This window comes from Physeter macrocephalus, chromosome 1 (genome assembly GCF_002837175.3).
Source record: "Physeter macrocephalus isolate SW-GA chromosome 1, ASM283717v5, whole genome shotgun sequence".
Classification (NCBI taxonomy): Eukaryota; Metazoa; Chordata; class Mammalia; order Artiodactyla; family Physeteridae; genus Physeter; species Physeter macrocephalus.
Window position 1 is genome coordinate 26,726,148 of NC_041214.2, and position 23,605 is coordinate 26,749,752.

At 35.4% G+C, this 23,605-nt stretch overlaps 1 protein-coding gene across 4 annotated transcripts in view; it reads right to left on the reverse strand.

The window, feature by feature from the left end:
• RASA2 (RAS p21 protein activator 2) overlaps positions 1 to 23,605 on the reverse strand; it is a 119,791-nt gene that overhangs the window by 11,458 nt on the left and 84,728 nt on the right. For 2 of the 4 annotated variants that reach the window (XM_024131874.3, XM_007107001.4), the window contains exons 14-19: positions 23,224 to 23,347; positions 20,793 to 20,899; positions 16,028 to 16,111; positions 15,525 to 15,602; positions 12,027 to 12,100; positions 11,304 to 11,413 (exon numbers count right to left, since the gene is read on the reverse strand). In XM_024131874.3, coding sequence (XP_023987642.1) covers positions 11,304 to 11,413; positions 12,027 to 12,100; positions 15,525 to 15,602; positions 16,028 to 16,111; positions 20,793 to 20,899; positions 23,224 to 23,347 — 577 coding nt within the window. The remainder of the gene's footprint in view (positions 1 to 11,303; positions 11,414 to 12,026; positions 12,101 to 15,524; positions 15,603 to 16,027; positions 16,112 to 20,792; positions 20,900 to 23,223; positions 23,348 to 23,605) is intronic. The other 2 variants (XM_024131875.3, XM_055086243.1) reach the window with 2 other exon arrangements.

The window sequence follows — 23,605 nt, forward strand, 5'->3', positions numbered from 1 at the left end:
ATAGGAAGGGTGCAAGGGAGATGCAAGAGGAAGGAGATATGGGGATATATGTATATATATAGCTGATTCACTTTGTTATACAGCAGAAACTAACACACAATTGTAAAGCAATTATACTCCAATAAACATGTTAAAAAAAAAAGAAACGAGAAACTAGTACTAAAATTTCAGATGACTGCATTAGGTAGACGCTAGGGAAAAATAAATTGAAAGCATGCTCATGTTCTTTCTCAGTTTGAACAGAGACTGTGATTAACTGCAGACAACAAGGTAAACATGTAAGTTTAAACCTGTCTGTTAACAATTTAAAAGTAGAAATAGGATGCCCAAATTCTCTCGCTAGGTAGGACAGAATGAACATGAATGGGACTGATTATTCCAATTAAAAAGGCAGGAGAAAAACCCTCAATAAACAGAAAAGCCTAATAAACAAAAAACATAAAACAAAGTAGTAATTACAGTAATCACAATAAATATGAGTGTATTATATTTCCTTATTAAATAACTAAAATCCAGTTTAGGTTCAAATCATCATTACCTCCTCAAAAAGTTAAACATAAAGTTAGTTACCATATGACTCACTGATTCCACTCCTAAGTACATAGCCAAGAGAATTGAAGACATATGTCCACACAAAAACATATACGTGAATGTTCACAGCAGCATTATTCACAGTAGTAAAAAAGTGGATACAATCTAAATGTACATCAACTGATAAACTGATAAACAAAATCTGGAATATATCCAAACAACAAAATATTATTCAGCCATAAAAGGAATAAAGTACTGATTCACACCATATCATAGATGAACTTTGAAAACATGTGAAGTGAAAGAACCCAGTCTTACAAGGTTACATACACATTGTTTAAGTCCATTTACATGAAATGTCCAGAATAGGCAAATCCATAGAGACAGAAAGCAGATTTGTGTTTGCCAGGGGCTGGGAGAAGGGAGGAGCGAGCAGTGACTGTTAATGGGTATAGGTTTTCTTTTTTGGGGGGATGAAAATGTTCTGCAGCTAGTGGTGATCGCACAACTTTGTGAATATACTAAAAATGGATTGTACACTTTAAATGGGTGAATTTTATGGTTATGTGAATTATATCTCCATTAAAAAACCATTACCACCCCAAGAAAAACAGAATTCCAGCTATATATCGGTCCCAAGGAACACAGATGAAATAAAATAACTGTGAATCTATCTTTTGATAGTAGTGTAAGGAAGCTGAGTAATTCCATTCCTTAGAAAGTAAGTATAAAACTGGGCAAATTATTAAAAACAACCACTTCAGAGCACTGGAAAATAACCAAAGACAAGTAAAAATCTGAGACGTGTTTACTCAATGAACAACTGCTACCGCATAGGATAAGAACTGTGCGTTTACAGCCTTCCTCCTTGAGGGTGTTTCCATAATTCCCCAGATCAGTGAAAACTCACAGCTTTACTGGCTGGAGGTTACAAATTCAGTTTAAGGGTGAGATTTTGGAAACGAGAGCTATAGAAAGGCTGAGATAATAAACCTGCCACATCCTTGACTGACTGCTCAAGATGCATGTATGTGGACCATCCCAGAGAGTCTGGCAAAAGTGGAAAGCCTGGGGAGACATGTGAATTTGCTGTGCCTTTGAATGTGTTCCGATTCACAAACAGCTCAGGTGATAAAGGGTGGAAGACTTACTGGCTTCAGGTATTTGGGAACTATGCTCAAATCACTGGCTGACCACTAAACTAAGCAAGCTCAGGTGAGAGCCCTAGGGAGGCAGTTAGGATTAGGGAAAAAAAAAAAAATCTGAGCAAAGACAACAGCAGCTATACACTGACAGAGAGAAAGATAAAGAGAGACAGACACACACACACGGAACAGACGTTGCAGTCTGAGTTCTACAGAAGAACAAACAGAATCCAGACACACTATAATGTTATTACCTACAAAGCCCAGTTTTTAACTAAAAAAATAAGATGTGGAAAGAAACAGGAAAAGTGTGACCCATCCTTGGGAAAGAAAGCAGCCAACTGAAACTGACTCTAAGTGGACTTAGATGTTGAATTTATTCTATTAGTGAGCAAATCCACTATTATAAATATGTTCAAATAATTCAAGGAAAATATGCTAATAATGACTGAACAAATATGGACTCTAAACAGGAAAAGTAAAACTATAAAAAGAATCAAACAGAAATTTTAGAGCTGAAAAAGCACAATAAATGGAATGACAAATTCACTACATGAGCTGAAGAGAAGATTTGAGATGGTAAACGAATCAATGAACGTAAATAGAAACTATCCAATCTAAAGAACAAAGATAAAAAGGAATGAAGACAAATAAACTGAGTCTCAGAGACCTGTGAGACAATATCAAGCATGCCTGAATAGGTATATCTGGAGTCCTAAGAAGCAGAGAAAATGGACAGAAAAAAAATATTTGAAGAAGTAATGTTACTTTCTCAGTGAAGCCTTCCCTGACTAGACTTTTTAATTTCCCAAATTTGGTGAAAAACATTAGCTTATGGTTTAAAGAAACTCAAATCCCAACAACCTCTTGAAAAATTTCAACCGCCAAGCAACACATTTTATGCCCATTATCATAAAAAAGAAAGAAAAAGGAGTGATGATATAAAGAATGGGAAAGTCTTACTATAATGAAGTTCAATTTATCTTAAAAAGATGTTTAGTGCATTTGATATCCTAAGAAATCCCTGCATACTCTACAGTTGCAAAGATATTCTCTTATGTTTTCACTGAGGCCTATGATCCTCTTATCTTGAATTAAATTTTGTGTGTAGTATGAAGTAAGGTGAAGTTCATTTTCTCTTCGTTTATCCAGTTGTTCCAGCACCATCTGTTGAAAAGACTTTCCTTTCCCAATTGAATTGTCTTGACACTTTTGTCAAAACTGAATTGACCATATATATGTGTGTGTGTCTTTCTGGACTTTTGTCTGTTCACTGATCTCTCTAGCTCTTATGCCAAAATTTCAGACTTGAATTACTTAGTAATTAGTAGTCTTAGTAAGTCTTAGTCCTCCAACTTTGTTCTACTTTTTCAACATTGGCTCAGCCACGTTAAGTCCTTTGTTTTCCCATTGACAACAATTTTAGAATCAACTTGTCAATTTTTACCCAAAAAAACTTGGGATTTGGAGTGGGAATGTGTTAAAATCAAGATGAATTTGAGAAGTGACTTCTTAAAAAATAATGAAGCTTAAAATCCACGAACATGATGTATGTCTCCTTTTATTTACATCTCCTTTATTTTATCTCAGCAATGTTTTATAATTTTCTTTAAAGTCTTATACTTATTTTTAAAAAAATGATCCTAAGTATTTTAGGTGGGTGTTTTTGAAGGGGGGCTGCTACTGTAAATGGTATTATTTTTAAAATTTCATCTTCTAACATTCTGATGCCAGTTTATACAACTGATCTGTATATACAAATCATGTACCCCAAGATATTGCTAAATTCACTTATCAGTTCAAACAGTTGTTGTGAAGATTCCTTAGGATTTTTTACGTAACTCCATATGTCCTTTTCTTCTTTGGGGGGGAGGGGTCTTATTGCATTGTTTACAACCTCCAATACAATGCTGAAGAGAACTGATTAAAGTGCATAATCCTTGCTTTGCTCCAGATCTTAGATATGATGTTACATTTATTCTAATTACTTGTTACAGTTGGGCTTAACCTATCGTTTTGTTATTTGTTTTCTATTTGTCCCATCCGATTTTTGCTCCTCTGTTCTTCCCCTCCTGCCTAACTTATTTTTTGTGCAGGGGAGAGGAGATGGGTTATACTTTTTTTCTTTAAAGTTTTCTTCTAGAGATTAATATATACAGCCTTAACTCATTACAATCTACTTAAAATTATTCTTGTGTCACTTCACATAAAATAGATGATCCTTGCAATAATTTACTCCATCCCCTTCCTTTGTGCTACTATTGTCATATATTCTACATCTATTTGTTATAAATGTTATAATTCAATGTTATAAATTCTGCATTAAACAGCTGTTTTTAGAAAAATTAAGACAGACATTATTACATTTATGTACCTATTGACCATTTTCAGTGCTCTTCATTCCTTCCTGTAGATCTAAGTTTCCATCTGGTGTTATGTCACTTCAGCCTGAAGAATTTCCTTTAGCATTTCATATAGTGCAAGTCTACTTAAAAATTTATCTAAAGGATTATTTTCATTTTTGAAGGAAATTTTCACTAGAATTCTAAGTAGAGAGCTTTTTTCCTTCAGCATTTGAAAGACATCATTCCACTGTCTTTTGGCTTTGGTTGCTTTTTATAAGAAGTTAGCTGTCACTTGTATTGTTCTCCTGTATGTAATCTGTCTTTTGTTCCTCTGCTTTTGAGATTTCTCTCTTTATCTTTGGTTTGATTATTATATGTCTAAGTGTAGTTTTCTTTGTATTTACTATGCTTGGTGTTCACTGATCTTATATCTGTAATATAATGTTTTTCACCAAATCTGGGAAATTTTAGGCCATTATTTTTTCTAGTATTTTTTTCTGCCTCTCTCTTTCTCTATTCTGCTTCTAGGATACCAATCATGCATATGTTAGACTGCTTGATACTGTCCCACAACTCACTAAGGTTCTGTTCATTTTTCCCAATATTTTTTCTCTGTATTCTTTGAGTGGATAATTCTCATTGATCTGTCTTCAAGTTCACTGAATCTTTCTTCTGACATCTCCAAGCTGTTGTTAAACCCATCCAATAAACTTTTCATTTACGATGCTGTACTTTTCAATTCCAGATTTCCATTTGATTCCTTTCTATAGTTTCTATTTTTTTCTTTTGCTGGAATTCCCCATCTCTTTTAATCATGATGACTATCTTTTCCATTAAACCCTTGAAATATTTGTAACAGCTTTAAAGTTCATATCTGCTAATTCCAACATGTAGACCATATAGGGGTCTGCATCTGTTAAGTGCTTTTTCTCTTGACTAGTGTTGTATTTTCCTGTTTCTTCTCAAACTTGTTAATATTTCACTGTATACTGGACACTAAAAATAATACATTGTAGAGACTGTGGATTCAGTTATCTTCCCTCGAAAAGTTACATCATCAGCTGATCACTCTGAGGCTTGGCTTTATACTTTCTTTATACGATACTTTGTTTATTCTTAATCCTAGGGCATAGTCTTTACTTCTGAACCACCGCCTTCTAAAATTCCAAACTCTGTCTCTGAGGAGGAAAGAAGCTGAGATCTCTGCTCATCTTGTTTAATCTTTCAGTTACTGCTTTTCACTAGCCTCTCTGAAGTTCCCCATAGCAAGTTCGAGTCAGCTGAGGATTTCAGGGGAGTTCAAAGCAGATTGGAAGGCTGCTCCTTTTAATCTCCTCAATTTCTGCCTTCTCTGGCAGCCTTGAACTCTGTCCTTTGCCATTTCAAGGCAATAAAACTATGACTTTCTGGGAATTCCCTGGTGGTCCACTGGTTAGGATTCCATGCTTCCACTGCTGGGCGCATGGGTTCGATCCCTGGTTGGGGAACTAGGATCCCACGTGCCATGTGGTGCGGCCAAAAAAATAAAAAATAAAAAAAAGCAAACTGTGACTTTCTGTTTGAATTCTAGCCACCTCATACTGCACAGATTGGGAGTGCTCTCAGGGGAAAAAGCCAAATAAACATAAATCTCACCCAGCATAGTTCTCATCTTCCAAGGGTCAAATTCTTCAGAGTTGTTTTATATATTCTGGCCAAAGTTTTTAGTTGTTATCTATGAGAGAGTTAGTCTAGTACAAGCTTCTTTACTATTACCAGAACTCCCATGTTAAAAAGGCAACTTCATCAGTCTACTTGTGTAAGCCCAAATCCCTGGAGTTATCCTTGACTTTCTCTTACTCTTGATATCCAACCCTATAGCAAATCTTGTGAATACTATCTTTAAAATAGATCCAAGATGTGATCTATTTTTACAACCTCTGTTGCTACTAACAGGTCCAAGCCATTATCTTGTCTCCCCTGAATTAGTGCAGTAGCGTCTTACTTGGTCTCCTTGCCCCCTTCAGTCTAATCTCCACACAGCACTCCACATGGCAAGGGAGATCAATCCTATCAAAACATAATTCAAATGATATCGTTCCTTTGCTTAACACTCTCCAGTGCCCTGCCATCTTATTCAAACTCTTTCAATGATCCACAAGCCCTATAATATCTAGCTCCTCCATGGTCTTTATTTTTTTGTGTGTGCGGTATGCAGGCCTCTCACTGTTAAGGCCTCTCCCGTTGCGGAGCACAGGCTCCGGACGCGCAGGCTCAGCGGCCATGGCTCACGGGCCCAGCCGCTCCGCGGCATGTGGGATCTTCCCAGACCAGGGCACGAACCCATGTCCCCTGCATCGGCAGGCAGACTCTCAACCACTGCGCCACCAGGGAAGCCCTACTCCATGGTCTTTTTGATCTCAGTTCCTGTGATTACCCCCTTATTCATTTTTTTTTTATAGTCACAAAAGCGTTCTCTTGTCTCCTGAATACTCCAGGTGTACTTCTGTTTCAGGGTCTCTGTATCAGCTGCTGTTAGCTATGTCTGCATCACTACTACCTCAAATTTATCCACATAGCTCACTCCCTCACCCTCCTTAGGTCTGTGCTCAAATGTCACTTTCTCAGTGAAGCCTTCCCTGACTAGACTTTTTAATATTGCAACTCTCCTGAGTTCTCTATTCCCCTTCCCTATTTTTGTCCATCTCATTTATAATCATCCCATATAGTATAAAATTCTTTTGTTTGTTTACTGTCGATCATTACTAAACTATAAAGATCCATGGGGGTAAGGATTTTGGTATGTTTTGTTCACTACTGTTTTCTCCACAGCTTGGAACAACATCTGGCACACAGCAGGCACCCAATAAAATATCTGTTGAATATAATGCACAGACAAATCAATGGTATTCTTTAGTTATTAAAGAAAAAAAATACTGCAGAGCCCTGTGTATGAAAATATGAGCAGGTAAAAACCAAGTCAACCTAAATGTATTGAGATGCATGTTTAAAACATCATGGAAACTTCTTTTATATTGTCCATAGGTTATATGAGCTAGAACACTGATATCATATGGAAGTTGTGTAGACTATATGTATGTATCTGTGTATAACAGGTCATCCAAAAGTAGACAATATGTAATCAAGTTTGGAGAACACAAATGGAATTTCAGAGATGAATCTGTTAATAACCTATTATTTTAAAAAATAACCTATTAGTAGTAAGCTTGGCAGAAATTTTAGAAACCCAGAGCAGTGGTTCTTAATGTATTCAGATAACAGCATATCTGGAAAACATGGTGTCCTCTGAAGAAAACCATTTATTAAAAATTAATAAATGCCTTAATGAAGGTAGTAAAAACATGGTCCTTACCACTGAGGATCTTAAAAAACTAGGGCAAGAGATAGATAAAAGTAATGACCACACAGTGTGACATAAGTTACCACTAATGTGCTAGAGAAACACAGTAAGAGAATACTCAACTGAGGTGGCCAGAAGCTTTATGAAAACAACTTCCATAAAGAGCTGACACTTGTTCTGAGACTTAAAGGACAACAGATTACACAGGTAAAGAAGGAAAGAAAGGGATTTCTAGATAGAGCAAATGCAAAAGCATGAATGTAAAAGAGCACAACTGAAAGGAGCATCAAGAGTTAGTCTGGCAAAGTGACATGTGGAGAATGCAAAAGATGAGGCTGGATGACATAGGAAAAGGCTGGAACATCAATAACTCATTTGATTCCAGCATACAACTAGGAGAACTTTTACTTGTAGAAGATGACCACGTTATAGTGTATCAATATAAAATCATAATCACACTCAGATCCATAAGAAACTGTCAAGGTAATCATGACTGACAGCTGACTGAATGCCCTACGATATTCATTTGCCACATGTTAATTTAGTGATATTGAAGATTAATTGCTTACTATTACTAAGTGGGCATCAAAATTTAATAACTTATTTGAGAAAAACCCTGAAAATTGAGAAAATTCTATTAATTACTTTTCCAGTAAACTGGAAAACTATTATTAGATTCTAAGTGGTAGAAATACTTGATTCAGAATACTAGTGTTCAGTAGGAGGAAAGAGTGAAAGACTCAATGATTTAAAGCTATGTTACAGAATATTTGGGAGGCACTCTTTCAGACACCAAAGTCATAAAGTGTAATAAGAGACTAATTACCTAGCAGTCTTAGCTATGCAAAAAACTGCAAGGAAACAGGAAGTAAGCAAAACATCTGCTGAACAACCAGAGAGAATCCAAAGCCTATGTATTTTATTCACAGAGGAAAGTCCTGAAATCGTCAATCAAGGGCTTTTAATCTTATGCATAATTTTAACAAACACAGTACCTACATCCTCACTCACAGTATATTAGCAGTAAAAAATGGAAGTAGGGGATAAGAGGTGGGAGTGAGATGTTACATTATTGTTCACTGACAGCACAAGAAATTTAAGGTGACAGCCTGAACACAGAGGGGATAATGAAAAACTGTATAAAGTAAACACAGGAACAGAAAAAAGCACAGCAGTCCAAGGCATGTAGCTGGGAAGCAAACAGCTGCACACACCCATTAGCAGCCCAGAAAACATCACTAAATCGGAGTACTATATAATAATTAATATTATCAATGACAGCCCCAAGCCATCTAGAAAATGTTAACTTACGTTCAATGAACTCTTTTTTAGAAGGCAGGGAAGCATGTAATACATTTTGGAAAAATCCAACAAAATAGTTAAAAAAAAAAGCATGGATGCTTAAACTGTAGGCTTTGGTAAATAATCTTGAAACTTCTTATAATAGAGCTCATTCCTCCAATGCCATTCCAACATGTTAAATTTCTTAACTGAAAATAATGTAACTTCTAATGTGTCTATTTTATACCTTAGAGCAGTCTGTCTAATCATTCTAGAGAATTTTACCCTCATAAGATCACTGGATAGAACAGAAGTTCTTGAGAACTGTGCATGGACTCTGGGACTATGAACTCCCTGAAATTATATGCAAGATTTTGTGTCTATATTTGTTCATGAATTTTTCTAGAGGAAAAGGGTCCAAAGCTATCATCTGATTCCTAAAGTCTTAAGCCAAAGACTTTAGAATGTTGGTTTAGATTAGAAAATACTTTAAATGAGGAGAAAATAGCCAACTTATTCACAGAGAATGACTAACTTACCTTAAATTTTATTTCAGTGTACTGCTGATGTAAACATAATTAGCATATTATGCCAGCTATTTTAAAAATGGTGCTATATATGTGAGAGCATTTATATAGTATTCAACATAAACTGTAACTTCTAAAACATTAAAATATGCTTAGCTTAAAGAATGCTGTCTGGAAGGGCAAGTATGTAGCTGATTGATCCTTAGTCATTGGAATATTTATATTCCACAACAAATTATCTGGGTGCTTAAAAATATAGTGCATTTGGCCTCTTATGTCTTACTAATATATTTGGACATATGTAGTCATTCTGGCTAAGGATCCTCAGGAATTATGAAACAAAAAAATTTCTTTTCACTTCACTCTCTAGCGTCTCCACTGAAGTACTCTGCTTAATTGTGTCTACATTCTCTTGAAAGTATCTTACGTCTGGTGTTTGTTTTATCATTTCAGAATTTATACCAGAAGTTCTCTTAACAGATCTTTTTACCTAAAAGATTTGTCAGATTAACCAAGACTCTCCATTTCCTCTGTAGAACTTACTGAATGATGCTCATGGGATGCTGAATGCTTGTGGCTGCTAGGGTACTAACTATTAAGCTTGTACGCTTCTGTTTCCATTGGTTAGGCTGTTTTGATTACCAAGTCCATTGGGTTTGTTCCCAGACCTATTTATGCCGTTTTTCCATGGTGTAATTATAATTTACTTAAACATTATGTAAAGTGACAAAACAAGTGCCGCCTACCAAGAGGCATATATTTATTTGAAAATCAGGCAAATACCCTGAAAAGCTTTGCAAAAAAGGAGACCAACATGGGCTTCCCTGGTGGCGCAGTGGTTGAGAGTCCGCCTGCCGATGCAGGGAACACGGGTTCGTGCCCCGGTCCGGGAAGATCCCACATGCCGCAAAGCGGCTAGGCCCATGAGCCATGGCCGCTGAGCCTGCGCGTCCGGAGCCTGTGCTCCGCAACGGGAGAGGCCACAACAGTGAGAGGCCCGCGTACCGCAAAAAAAAAAAAAAAAAAAAAAGGAGACCAACACCCACACAAAGTTGATTTATATGGGGGTGAGACAGCTGCAAAAACTTACGGTAAGCATCATGACACTCTAAAAGGATTCTATAATTGGACTACTTTTCAAGTATTTAAGTTCTAGCTTCACTTTAGAGAAATCAACCTGAAAACTGATGCATTAGGGTTATGTTTGCACAAGAAAGACAGAGGGGAAATCTAATCTATAGATCCATATTCAAAGAAAAGATCTTGGCTATCATAAGACTGCTAAACAAACAAATATTTAAGGTATGAATGCATCTTTTTGTTTGTTTTTGAGTGATTCTTGCTTTAACTGACCTTTCTGGTTAAGTGAACAACTTTGGATCCTGATCACTTTGAACAGAAGGAATTTTACTGTATGTGATCTATGATCTAGATACTAAATTCTTACTAAGGTATCAGAAACTAGTGGCCTTCTATGGATAATGCTTTACCCCCAAAGGAATAAACTTAAAAGGTAGAGATTTTAAGCATTATGTCAGTCCACTGAGGGACAAACTTTGCCTCTCCGAAGCCCTCAAATCACACTGTAGGAAGATGGCTCTCTGTACCCAAACAGATAGCCAATTTGTGCCTTTTCAGGGGGCAAATTACTAGAATTTTCATCTTGGAGTTAGCTTGGCAGTAGTCTAGAATGAATCTTTTAACTGAATACGAATCACAGCCTATAGTATGACCGTGGGAACTTTTGGCAAACCACTGAAACACTCTCATTTACTAGAAACTGATTCTTACCAATTTGACTCTGGAAGTTAAAATTCTGAGTTTTAAAATATCTAACTGTTGTTCCTTATAGATTGATTACAAAAACAGGGATTTACAAGGGATTTTTAGAAAACAGAGCATACTGTAGGAACACCATTTTTAGTAACACAAGACATCCAAAGTGAGAGAAAAGTGTAATTTACATCGTGTTACTTGTCAAATAATTATTACATTTTTAGTGTGTGTATATCACTGTGAGAAACCATGAACTACAGTAACATTAGTAAAAAGGTTCACTAGTCACATTAAGCAGCAGAAAAAGAAATCTTCAGTGGGAATCAGGAAAAGCCCCTCAATAGAGCATAAACACAACTACCTGGCTGCTTGTGGTAGGTGAGCTCTCTGCTTGTTAAGCAGAACCACCGTTTCTTGAAATTCTTTTTTCCAATCCGAGTTCTTCCCTGAGCTCTTTTATACATCTCACTGCCAAAACAACAGATGTAAACATTTAGCTACAAATATTAAAATAATTAATCCAAAACAAAGAATTATCTTTTAATTTTAAATGACATGAAGAGCTGTCAAAGACTATATTAAGGTTATGAAAATGTCTTTGCCATCTATAACTCCTGCATTTATTTTGGCCATACTAAGGGAATAAAGTCCTTAAATAATTTGATATTTACAACTGTACTATCCACAACTAAAAAGGCCAAGTGAATAATTTTCCCCTTTAACTTGCAATGAAAACACTACTTTAAGACTAAATAATGCTGTTACTTTTTTCAAACTTATAGTGTATCAATATATTTATAACTTACTTATATTTATAGTGTATCAATATATTTATAATTTACTCTACCACCCATAATCTCATTATATTTGCAAAACAACTATAGCACTGTATGGACAAGACGTCATGCCCATCTGGCATAAAGTTTATAGGATAGTGAGGGTGACTTACCTGATTAATGTTACTTAGGCAGTTTTAGCACAGAATAAAGCCCAGATTTCCTCACTCCTGGACCCATGATCTTTGTACTTACTTAATGTCTATACTGAAATATGACTTTAAAATCTAATTTCATTAAATTACCCTTCTTTCAGGTGCACAGGCTCACTGGTACCACTGGACACTTTAGTTTCAGTAGATGAAATTTCATCCAAGAACTAAATGGGGAAAGGGGCAAATATTACACTCTGTGATAAGGTACATCATAAATTCAGTTATCAATGTCGCTGATAGATAATATCGTGAAGTTCTTCATTATTAAGGAATAAAGCAAAATACATATTTAATTGTAGAGGAAGTCCCTAATTTACATATGACAGGTATTCTAAAAGTTTATCATTAAGTTACTTAAAACCCAGAATATATGTCCCTGTAGAAATAATTCAACCCACGATTCCTTAACTGCAACTCTGAAATCTAAAAAGCTCTGCGTACGAAGAGTTTTTTGGTTTGCTTTTGATTTACAGTAAACTCATTTACAGTAACTTAACCTGAACTGGTGAAAGGCTACTTATAGCCTGTTATTTATCCTACTTAGTGTGAATATTCACTAATGTGCTACATAAACATTACTGTGTGGCACACTGGGGGTATTATATAATATATAGCATATACCTATTATCTTTCAAAACTTTGAAAAACTGAATTCTGAAATACTTCCATTCCCAAAGATTTCAGATACAGGATTGTGAACCTATACTGTGGGTCAGGAATTGTCAAACTATAGCTCAGCAGGCCAAATTCAACCCGCTTTTGTAAGGCCCACAAGAACAGTTTTTAAATTTTTAAAGGGTTGTAAAAACAAAAACAAAGAAAAATATGTTGCAGTCCCCTTATGCAGCCATCAAAGCCTAAAGTATTTACTCACTGGCCCTTTACAGAAGAGTCTGCAGACTTTCATCATATATAATTGACTTTAGCCCTGAGAGCTAGTATTTCAGTTATGACTAAAGTGTAATTGGGTTCTTTGGAATAGCCTGAAAATCTAATAACCATTTAGAAACTTCCCATGGAAAATGTGGGAATGTGGTGGCTCAAGAAAATTTGAAGTACCCAAATCTAGCAATGGCAAACTACCCAGTGAAAAGCATTTAAGCTTCAAGAATATGCTACCTCAACTGGTCAAGAGATTCCTGACATGTGGCCTTCTCTTCATGGGAGAGGGAAATTAGTAGTTCAGGAACAATTCCTGTTCTTAGAGAGGAATGCTATTTTGCCCCATAAATGAACTATTTATTTGTTTAGTCCTTGTTTTGGCCTTTATACTTTTCTCTGTTGTCCCGCTTAGGGTTTAAAACAAAAACAAAGTACATTCCAATAAGGATGACATTGAGGCACCAGTGAATAACCTAAAGTAGAGTTTGTGGGCACAGTCATTTTCTCCTAAGACTGGCTGTAGATTGCCCACCAGAACCTCCACTTGTGGGATTTTCCAGTGGAATGTTTACTTCTAGTTTGCTGGAAGAAATCTTGGTAACTGAAAGAACAAGAACAGAGTTTCTTTTGAATTATATATGGGTGACACAGAACAAGTATCCAAGGAAACTAAAGAAATCCTACTGCATCTTCAGTTCTCACAGATCAACCATCCACTAATGGAGCATGAAAGAGTTATTTGAATATTTCATTTCTTAATATTTGCCTGTGGGCACTAATTTTCTTATTTGATAAATATTTATTATTTATGGTAATTATTAAATTTATTATTTGTTATATTGTTAAGGAATATGAGGTAAATCACTTATATAAGGTGAAAGAAAACATAATAATTAAGATGGACTATAGGCAGGGTAAATATAAGCCTCAATTTGCTCAGGGCCATCCTTATCTACAACTTTGGTCCCCTCATAATCAAAGTACTCCTTTTTCACTCTTGAAAACTTTGTAGTTTTGGACACTAAATTATATGGTCAGCCTGTTTACAGACCTATTCAGGTTATTTTTCCTAAACTTTGTGGAAATAGTATAGGATTCAGTATTATAAACTATTTTCTTCTGGAGCAGTGATCAATGTCACTAGTGAGCACACCACTAATTGAGAAATTGGGTTTCATAAGCTTTTGTACGTTCTAGCACTGCACATATCTAGACTAGTAAATAATAAAGAAAATTCATATATTAGGGCAAAATATCCTATGTAAATGTGAGACAGGAGATGTACTACAATGACAGTGCATGACAATGTGAGTGGGTGACTCAGAGCAGATCAGGAACAGACTAAACTCCTGGCACCCTTAAATACTTTCTCCACTGACATTACCAACTATACACATTCCGATTGTATCAGGAAAAAGAAATCAGATGCTGCCACAGCCTAGGTCATAAAAAATGGAAAAACAACCCCCAAACAAAAGACAGAACATCATAATCTTGCCAACAAAAGTCTGCCTACACTGTCCCACAAACTGTTTCAACAATGTCCTGAGAATAAAAGGGCAGCTTTTTCTCTGCCTATTCTTTTGAAAGACTTTCTCCTCAAAAACATTCAATGGCTGCTTAAAAAAAATTTTTTTTTTGGTTGAACTTGCGCTATTATTCAAGATGAAAAAAATCCAACTGGCTTTAATTTTTTAAACTATCACTTTCATTTACGAGTCCCTGTAAGAAATTTAAAAGTACACATAAAAAAATACAAACAAAAGATACTCCTGGCAGTCACCTGTGAACCATGCTACAGAAATTGAATGCAATCTTTAAAATCTAACCATGTTAATTTAGATTCATTAAGTTAGAATTGTGATAAATAAGATACAGTACTTTCTTCAAGCTAAGTTTAGAGGTACTTCAAAATAACTTTTCTTTACAAATTTTTAGGGTTTTATAACAATGCTACATTTTGTTTGGGGTGATTCAGAACTAAAGACTCAAGAAATTAAAAATCTTCCCCAAACATTCTCAACTTCTAAGTATAGCAACTTTTGTTTGTTGCAGCTCTTTTGTTATGACCTTATATACTATAGACTTTTGTACATTTTAGATTAAAGTAACTTTCCTCAGGTTACGAACCACAAGCCTATATTGTTTATAAGATATTCAATAATTCATATATTTTCTCCAATGGCAATTAAGTGCCCACTATACATCAGGTACCATTAAGTCTTTCCCCCTAGACCAGAGGTTCTTAATCAGAGGCAATTTTGTTCCTCAGGGGACTTTTGGCAACGTTTAGAGACATTTTTAGTTGTAAAAACTGGGAACATGCTTCTGGCATCTAATAGTAGAGGCCAGGGCTGCTGTACATTTTACAATGGACAAAAATGCCCCTCATAGTCAAGAATTGCCCAACCAAATTGTCAACAGCGCTGCTGTTAAGAAATATTAACTCTAGATATTTGTAATTTGTGTTACTAAGACACTGGCAATAGTAGCTATTGCTAAAACTCATTTAGGTATTTTCACAGCTGAAAAACCCATAGTTCTGTATGCGAGGAGAAATATAGTAAAAGACAGCCTTTTCATGATTGATGGACCGGTTAAACATTTTTTTTAAACTGGGGATTGATTCCTAGGAACAATATAAAATGTTATTTGCCTAATGCTATATGATAAGAAGTTAATATTTCCAGAGTAAAACAATCATACCTTTTTAACTGCCATAATATATCCTTCTTCTTGAAACATTTTGAAAAATTCACACATGAATGTTTCTTTGAAACTTGACTAAGAAAAAAACACATGGAATTTATATATGTTAAGTAGAGAACTAAGAATATAATTGACTGTATTTTGATTAGGGCCTAAAGGGATTCAATCATATATTTCAAGAGAGTTTTGGGGCTTGGAGCTGAAGATTTCTCTCAACAGCTGCTGGATGATTATGGCACAAAAAGATAAACAAAAGGCTTTTGCATCTGTTAACTAGACTCTCTCTCCCATCTTAGACACATTAGTTTAAATGAAACTGTCTTCTGTAACAGGTGACTAAGACACAACATCTAAAAGACAACTATCGCCATCTATACATATATATGTTTTTGGTTCTGCTTTGTTTTTAATTTGAAAGGGAGTGAAGTGAGGGAGAAGGGATCACAGGGTACAACAACATTTAGAAGTGTGAATACAGAGCAAAAGATGTAAAGACTTACCTTGCTTTTGGACAGACTCCCCCAGCTTCCCAAAGTTTGAATGGTTTTTGAGATGAGAGTTAATGTTCTAACTGTTTGTGGATCCTAAAGAATGTAGAAAAGACACAAAAAGTCTTGTTAGGTTTTCAAGAAATAGAATTTGTGTAAAAAGTAGAATAGAGTGAACGGGCTACTTTGCTCTGAAACAGTGACTCAAAAATGTTCATTCAAACCAGCTAAAATCTAGCTAAGGATTGGCACAATTCACTGAACTAAGGAATTGGGAGACTAAAGAAGCCACATGTAATTGACAGTTCCTCTCAAAGTGATTATATCTAATGACATGTTATACTTTCTTTTGAAAGCCATAATTTAATCAATATTAATTTTTTTGGGGGGGTACAGTATGGCAGATGGGATTACCTAAAAAATTGTATTCACTTTTGGAATGTCAATGGCATCTACTTTTTTCTACCATATGACTTAAAATGGCAGTTTCCAAATTTTCTATATTCAACCCACTTGTAAGCATATTCAATACTTTTATGGCTTCTGCAATCAATTCTTTTCACCATGGAAGCAAAGACCTAAATTCAACTTAGGAAATGAGAAGTCACTTAGTTCATGTAGGATCTTAGCAGAAGGTAACTATTTGAGTCTATTATCCAGGCCTATCTACCAGAAAAAAGTAAATATAAATAAAGTTGACTAAACAGTGCTCCCTAATGAATCCTTGCTGCTTCCTTTTTTTTAAAATTGAGGTATAATTTACATACAATAAAATGAACAGATTTTAAATGTATATAGTCTGATGAGTTTCCATCAATCCATCCATTTGTATAACCAATTCCCTTATCACTATATAAAACATCTTTTTTGTTCTGGAGATTCAAATACCCATAATCTGCCATCAAAAGACATGTTCAAGGGCTTCCTTGGTGGCACAGTGGTTAAGAATCCGCCTGCCAATGCAGGAGACACGGGTTCGAGCCCTGGTCTGGGAAGATCCCACATGCCATGGAGCAACTAAGCCCGTGCGCCAAACTACTGAGCCTGTGCTCTAGAGCCCATGTGCCACAACTACTGAAGCCCGCGTGCCTAGAGCCTGTGCTCCGCAACAGGAGAAGCCACCACAATGAGAAGCCTGCACACCGCAACAAAGAGTAGCCCCCGCTCGCCACAACTAGAGAAAGTCCACACGCAGCAATGAAGACCCAATGCAGCCCAAAATAAATAAATAAATAAAAATTTTAAAAAAGAGATTAAAAAGAATCAAAATAAAATAAAATAAAAATTAAAAAAGAAAAAGACATGTTCAAGAAAATTTAGATACAGAAATGCTTTAGTTTAGTGTTTGGTTGACATTCCTCAATATTTTAGTATCCCCACACTGAAAATAGGCAGTGACTGTGAAGGTGAAGAGATGACCAGGATGTAAGGCCATTCTGGAAAAGAAGGAATATCTGAGATATGATCAATACAATATACTTGTGAAACACTTACAGACCTTAATTAAGGTTATTCAGAAATATTTTAGCTACAACATCCAGAAAATATTTTAGCTACAATATCTATAAAAGGTCCCTCCAATTCTCTGCCTTTGAAGAATATAAAATTCTTAACAATGTGCTAACAACCTGAATTTGAACTGAATTTCATCAAGACTTCCCTGTTCAAATTTGGTTTTGAAATCAATGTTTTAGCTCATTATTTTCCTGAACTGGAAAAAGTGAGCAAACCATATTTTACATAATTTCTGCATGTCAGAGGTTTGTTTACACCAATATGGCCCTCACTACTATTTGACAATCACATCATTTAGCTACTGCTGATTCCCTAGTGTACTCTACAAAGAAGCTGTTCTAAATTTTCACCCTGCTACTATCTGCCATCATGATTTTTCATAGATGCCCAGGACCTTAGTCATCTGGCACAGACAAGCACTAGCATATAGTAGATGCTATATTACATTTATTAAATTGAACTGAAACGTTGACTCTGTCACCCTAAAACAACATATCCTATCCTTTTTTCCTATATTAAGTTGAACCATGTGAAATTGTCGTTGACTATTTTTGATCTACAAAAAAAACAAAACAAAACAATTTCATAGGATTCACCATAACACTTCAAAGGAGAAACTGTTCTTTCCCCCTGCAAGTTTATCCTATCACTTTTTCTTTTAAAGACGCTCTTTCTGAATCATCCAGTATATTGATATATTAGTAAGTCCCCTTCTGTCTTTAATTTCTCCCTTTCTGTTGGTCTCTTCTCCTCTATTTAAACCATACAAACCTTTTCCCATTTTTGGAAAAGACATCATTTGATGAGCTCTCTCTCTGAGCTACCATCTTTCACCTATCAAACAAACATTTACTGAGCACCTACTTGTCCTAGAAATTGTGCCATGTGCTTGGGATACACAAATTTGAAAAAGATCCAGCCCTTTCTGTTAAGGTATTGACAGTCCACATGCAGAGACAATAAATAGATGATTATAGAACAGTATGACAAGTGCCATGACAGAGAAAGCCCCAGGGTGCTACAGGCACATATAAGAGAGGAGCCTAACCCAGACTGAAGGGTTAGAGAAGTCTGCCTTGGCTGAGTCTTGGAAGGAGCTATCAGTGAGAGACTAGGGGATAGGATGAGAAGGAAAGTTCAATCTTTCTTCTTCACTATGAAACTTCTCAAAAGAATGGTCTACCATGTCAATGTTACCATAGCCCATATTTTAAAATTAGTGTTTTTCAAAAGAAGTATTTATTCATGTGTATATGCACACACACGTACATGCTTGAATTTGCCCATGTCTTTTAGCAGCAGGGCAAGCTCACTTTTGATATATTTCCTAGGTAAAACTGCATTCACCTACTTATTCCTTAATCTTCTGCAATTAGATTTTCTTCTTTTCTACTCTACTAATAGTCTCAAAATTCAAAGAACTTATAAATGTAAAATCTAACAACCTTTAATTGGTTCTCCTCCTCAACCACTCTGTAACTTTCAATACTAGTCTTAACAATGTCATCACCCTCAGGTGACTGGGGTCATTCCTTGCTCTCAACTTCTATAGTATGGATTGTCTATACTCCTTACTTGGTACTAATCAGGTGCTAGTTTTAGATTTATGTATGTAGTTTTAGATTATGTGTCTTATATATTTGCCTTATTTCCCCAATTAGAATGAAAGGCTCACTTAAAAGCAAACAGTAAAGTTATATGACAGTTTGAAGCAATCCTTCTGACATACTTACTGATTGGAAAGGTGACTTGAAATACAGAGTCTATGGTTAGTAGGACTTTATTGTAACATCTATATGCAAATTCAAGTCTGAATATAAGGCAGGGTCACAAGCTCAGAGGTAGGAGTTCTGTTTAGTCCAGAAATGTCATCAAGCTTTTGCTGCCCCACAGTTCTGTACAGCTTCAGTAACATAGCCACAGAAAGGACAGCCCTGTGAACAAAAGGCACTGGCCCAATCCTCCGCTGTAGCTACTCAGAGACCATTTGTTCTTTGACAATAAAGTGTGTGTTGCTGCCACAGCAGCATGGTTTTACTCAGTTCTCAAATAAGTGGCCAATGTGTAGCTGTCAAAAGAAGCAGTGGCCGCAGAGCCCAGTTTAACTCCAAAACCTGTGTGTCTTCCCTACACTGTATTAGCGAGTTTCCTAAGGGCAGGGAGTGTCTCTTCCTCATCACTGCATCTCCAGTGCTGAGCACAGCATCTGATACACTGTAGGTGCTCAAACACCTGACTGCCTAAGAGGCAGGAAGGAACAGGGGTAAGCTTACAGCCTGGGAAGACTGAGTGGGTCAGTCAGTGAACTTTCTTAATCCAGCTCAAATTGAGTGAGATCAAATCATAATTTATTAGTTGTGTGACCTTGGAGAAGTTCTTGAGTTGTGGTTTTCTTATCTATAAATAAAGATGAGAATAGAATTTACCTCACAGGGTTACTGGGAGGACTAAGTAAGTTAGAACATATAAAGTACTTAGAAGAAGGCCTAGTACAAAGCAAGGACTAAACAAATGTTGGCTTTTATTATTATTATTTGTTATAAAAATCAGCAACAAAAACAATTAGATAAGATTATAAAATGTTTGGAACATAAAAGGTTAAAGAATTAGCAATAATACACTGTAGGAGAAGGAAACAGAAACAGCAAAAATAAGGCATTTTAAAATGTTAAGAAACATGTAAATCTATGCAGTGCAGATTCAGATTTAAGTAACTAAATACGACTTCAGAACAGAAAGACTATATGCCTTAGGTTTTAAATCTCATATATTTATATCATCATCTCAGGTGAATAAAAAGTAAAAATATGGAGATACCAAACAAATTACATTCCAATGAAAGTTTCTACACCTTTCAGAAATGAGCCTCTTCAAATTTCTGTGAGATTTAAAGATATCTGCAAGATCAAACTAAACCTATAACTAATGAAAGAAAAAAAAAGACATCCCTGTATTATGGAAATTTACAAACATACAGAACAGCAGAGGGAAAAGATGATGAATCTTCTTTGTACCCATCACCAAGCTGCAGCTATTACCAACAAAGTATTATTATTCATGTGCATATCTTTTAACAATAACAAAAAAATGGAATTTTCCGCCTTCTCTGAAAGAATGAAATGGCTAAGAAAAATGCCCAGTAAATTTAAGTATCCGTTATAAGAAAACATAGCCAAGTGAAATTTGCCTGTTATTTTATCTTTTCTTATTTTAATAAAAATAAATTAAAATGGGATAAAGCTTTGAGAAGAACAACACTTACTGGATGATGAGGTCGCAAATGAAAAGTATGAGGTGATACTACCGCTACAGCAAAGAAACGAAGAAACACAAAGCTGCTCACTGCAGAATACTGAACATGAGGGTCATCTGCAGGAAAAAAATGGTGAAATGTCATGCACAAAAACACTGAATTAAAAAATGAAGATGACAAGGTAAAAAAATATTGGAAAAACATGTAAATTAAATAGGAGATAAATATAATTTGTATAGTAAGAACTGAGTTGATGAAATGATAGTAATGGTTATACTAAATTAAAGGAAAAAATCCTATGACTAAAAAAAAATCTGAAAGAAATAATAAATAAAGTGAAAGACAAAGCTGCTAGGTTATTAGAAATATTTTAATTTGGAAAAATACCTCTTTCCTCATCTGCAAGAAGAGACTCCTGAAATTACAACAAAAACAAAAGTAGTATCTAGCACTACCTAGTGGTAATACTGAATCCCCTAAGACTAAGATAGGCGATTGTCTTCAGTTTTAGGATACTGTTTCAATTTTCCCCTCAAAAATCTTGACAATATCAAAGGTTATGTAATAAAAACAATTAGACAGAAATCTGTACTTTAAAAAAGCTACCAATATTCCCTATAAAAATGCAGATGAACTGAAGACAACTTGTGGCTTTGATCATTCAGCTACAGCTTTTGTTGTTGACTGGAGTCAACACTTAAGCAACAATCAATCAGATGCTAGAGAAGCAGGTGAGGGAAACAATGTCTGCATTTGGTCTGAGTTTTAACTCTTCTAAGTCACTCAGCAGGTGGTCACCCACAAGTCATTTACTGTGTAGTTCTTTAATAACACTTGCTTCCCATGACTGCCTCCCCACTCCCCACCCATCTTTCCAGGGCAGTAAGAACAAATGAGGAAATAATGAAAATACTTTATGAGAACAGAACTATCACTACTGAGAATATCTGGAGTCTACTGAGAATATCTAAGGCCAACAAAAAGACAGTTAAGGAAATATGTTTGCATTTATTAAAAAATCATAGGATGTGTTTTAGATTATTCACATAAACAAGAATTAAACAGCTAATGCATACTGAAGGCCAAATTCACTGGGTAGTGTAGAGTACGGTGATTAGTAGCATGCTTTGGAGTGGGCCAGGCCCAGGTGTGAGACCCTGCTTGCCTGCTGGCCATGTCACAGACCTTGGGCAAATTACTTGACTTCCCTAAACCTCAGTTTCATTAACTACTGAAGGGGAGCAGTACCTATCTCATGTAGTGTTGTGTAGGTGAGAGAGAGGAGATAATTCAGGCCAGCACTGTGCCTGTTCACTAAGTCCTCAATGTGGTTATTATGATCTAACACACTATTTAAAAATATAATTTCAGTCAGCATTTCATCTTTCCATATTTTAATGTCTCTGCTCCCCTTATTTTCGTTACAAAGTCTAGATTTAGTATGCTATTTCAAGTTGACTGTTTATATTTTTACTATAATTAGCAAAGACATCTAGGGCTGAATTTATCTACATGTTAGACAACTCAACCCCACTTTAGCTTTGGGTAATTTAGTGGAGCAGCAGATAACTGCACACACCTGTGTGCACATAATACACTTAAAATATGATAAAATAGAAAAATCTCTTCAGATGGTTACAGAAATAAACTTACAGTTTCACACGGCTGTATAAGACTGATAATTTAAGCAGCTGCCTTACCTCCTTACCCTCCCCCCCCATTACAGGCAGATCTGGAAAGACAGCCATAGTAAGTTTATTTACTTATCAGAGATGCATATAATTAGAATAATTCCAAGTATTGACAATCAGAGATAGCAACTGTTAATTTAATTGAAATGTTTCTAAGCAAAGCCTTGACACAGGTGTTCTTGCAAAATTAAAGCATGCCAGATGTTGATATATGTTACCTCAAAATTCTATGTATATTGCAACAGAGATGTTTCTAATGTCTAAAACCGTTTTTGCAAAAACCTCTCATCACTAAGACCTTAGCATTCTCAAACTGTCAAATCTAGTCAGTTGTACAGAACTTAAAAATTCTCACGATTTTGAATGCATGAGAGTGGAAAAGGTAGTTGGTACAAATAACAAAGCTGTTTTTGTTTATCATATTTAACAGTCTCATAAGCAGCTGGTATAAATATTTACTTATATACTGTTATGGTTCTAAATTTCTGCCTTTCTTAAAATTAGTTTTGATTTTGATTTGCTTGTATAAAGTTGCTATTATACGGAAATAAACAAGAGTATTCTGTTTTGAGATTACAAGAAAATTAAATCAGATGTTTCATTAAAAAGCTAGAACTATTTTGAAAAATGAAAGAAGACTATACTTAACAAACCATAAACACATTCACATAAACCAAATAGATAATAAATCTACAGAAAAATCAAGTATAGAAAAAAAATGGCGTATTTTAGTAAAACAAGGCACTTACTAGGAAATCTTTGAGTGGCCATTTGCCTTAGAGAATAAAAGATATCACACATTACAGTGGGGCAACTCATACTTGATTTTACAATTGTACTGAATAACTTGTCTACATAGTAGCGCAGATTCTCCTGTAGGATTTAAAAAGGTAAACATTAAGATTTTGACTTTTATACATCTTCAATAGCCTTTATGGAAAAAAATGCAGCGAAAATGAGATAAATTAGGCAGTCACCATCTAGTATTCTAAAGCTTTGCTTCCCTTCTCTAAACACACTCAGCTAAAGGACAACTGCATCCTGAACTCATTTAATGAATGAGATTTAGACTAGTTAGATATAAGAGGTGAATGTACAGAATAAAATTCATAAGAAGCAGCAGAGAATAAA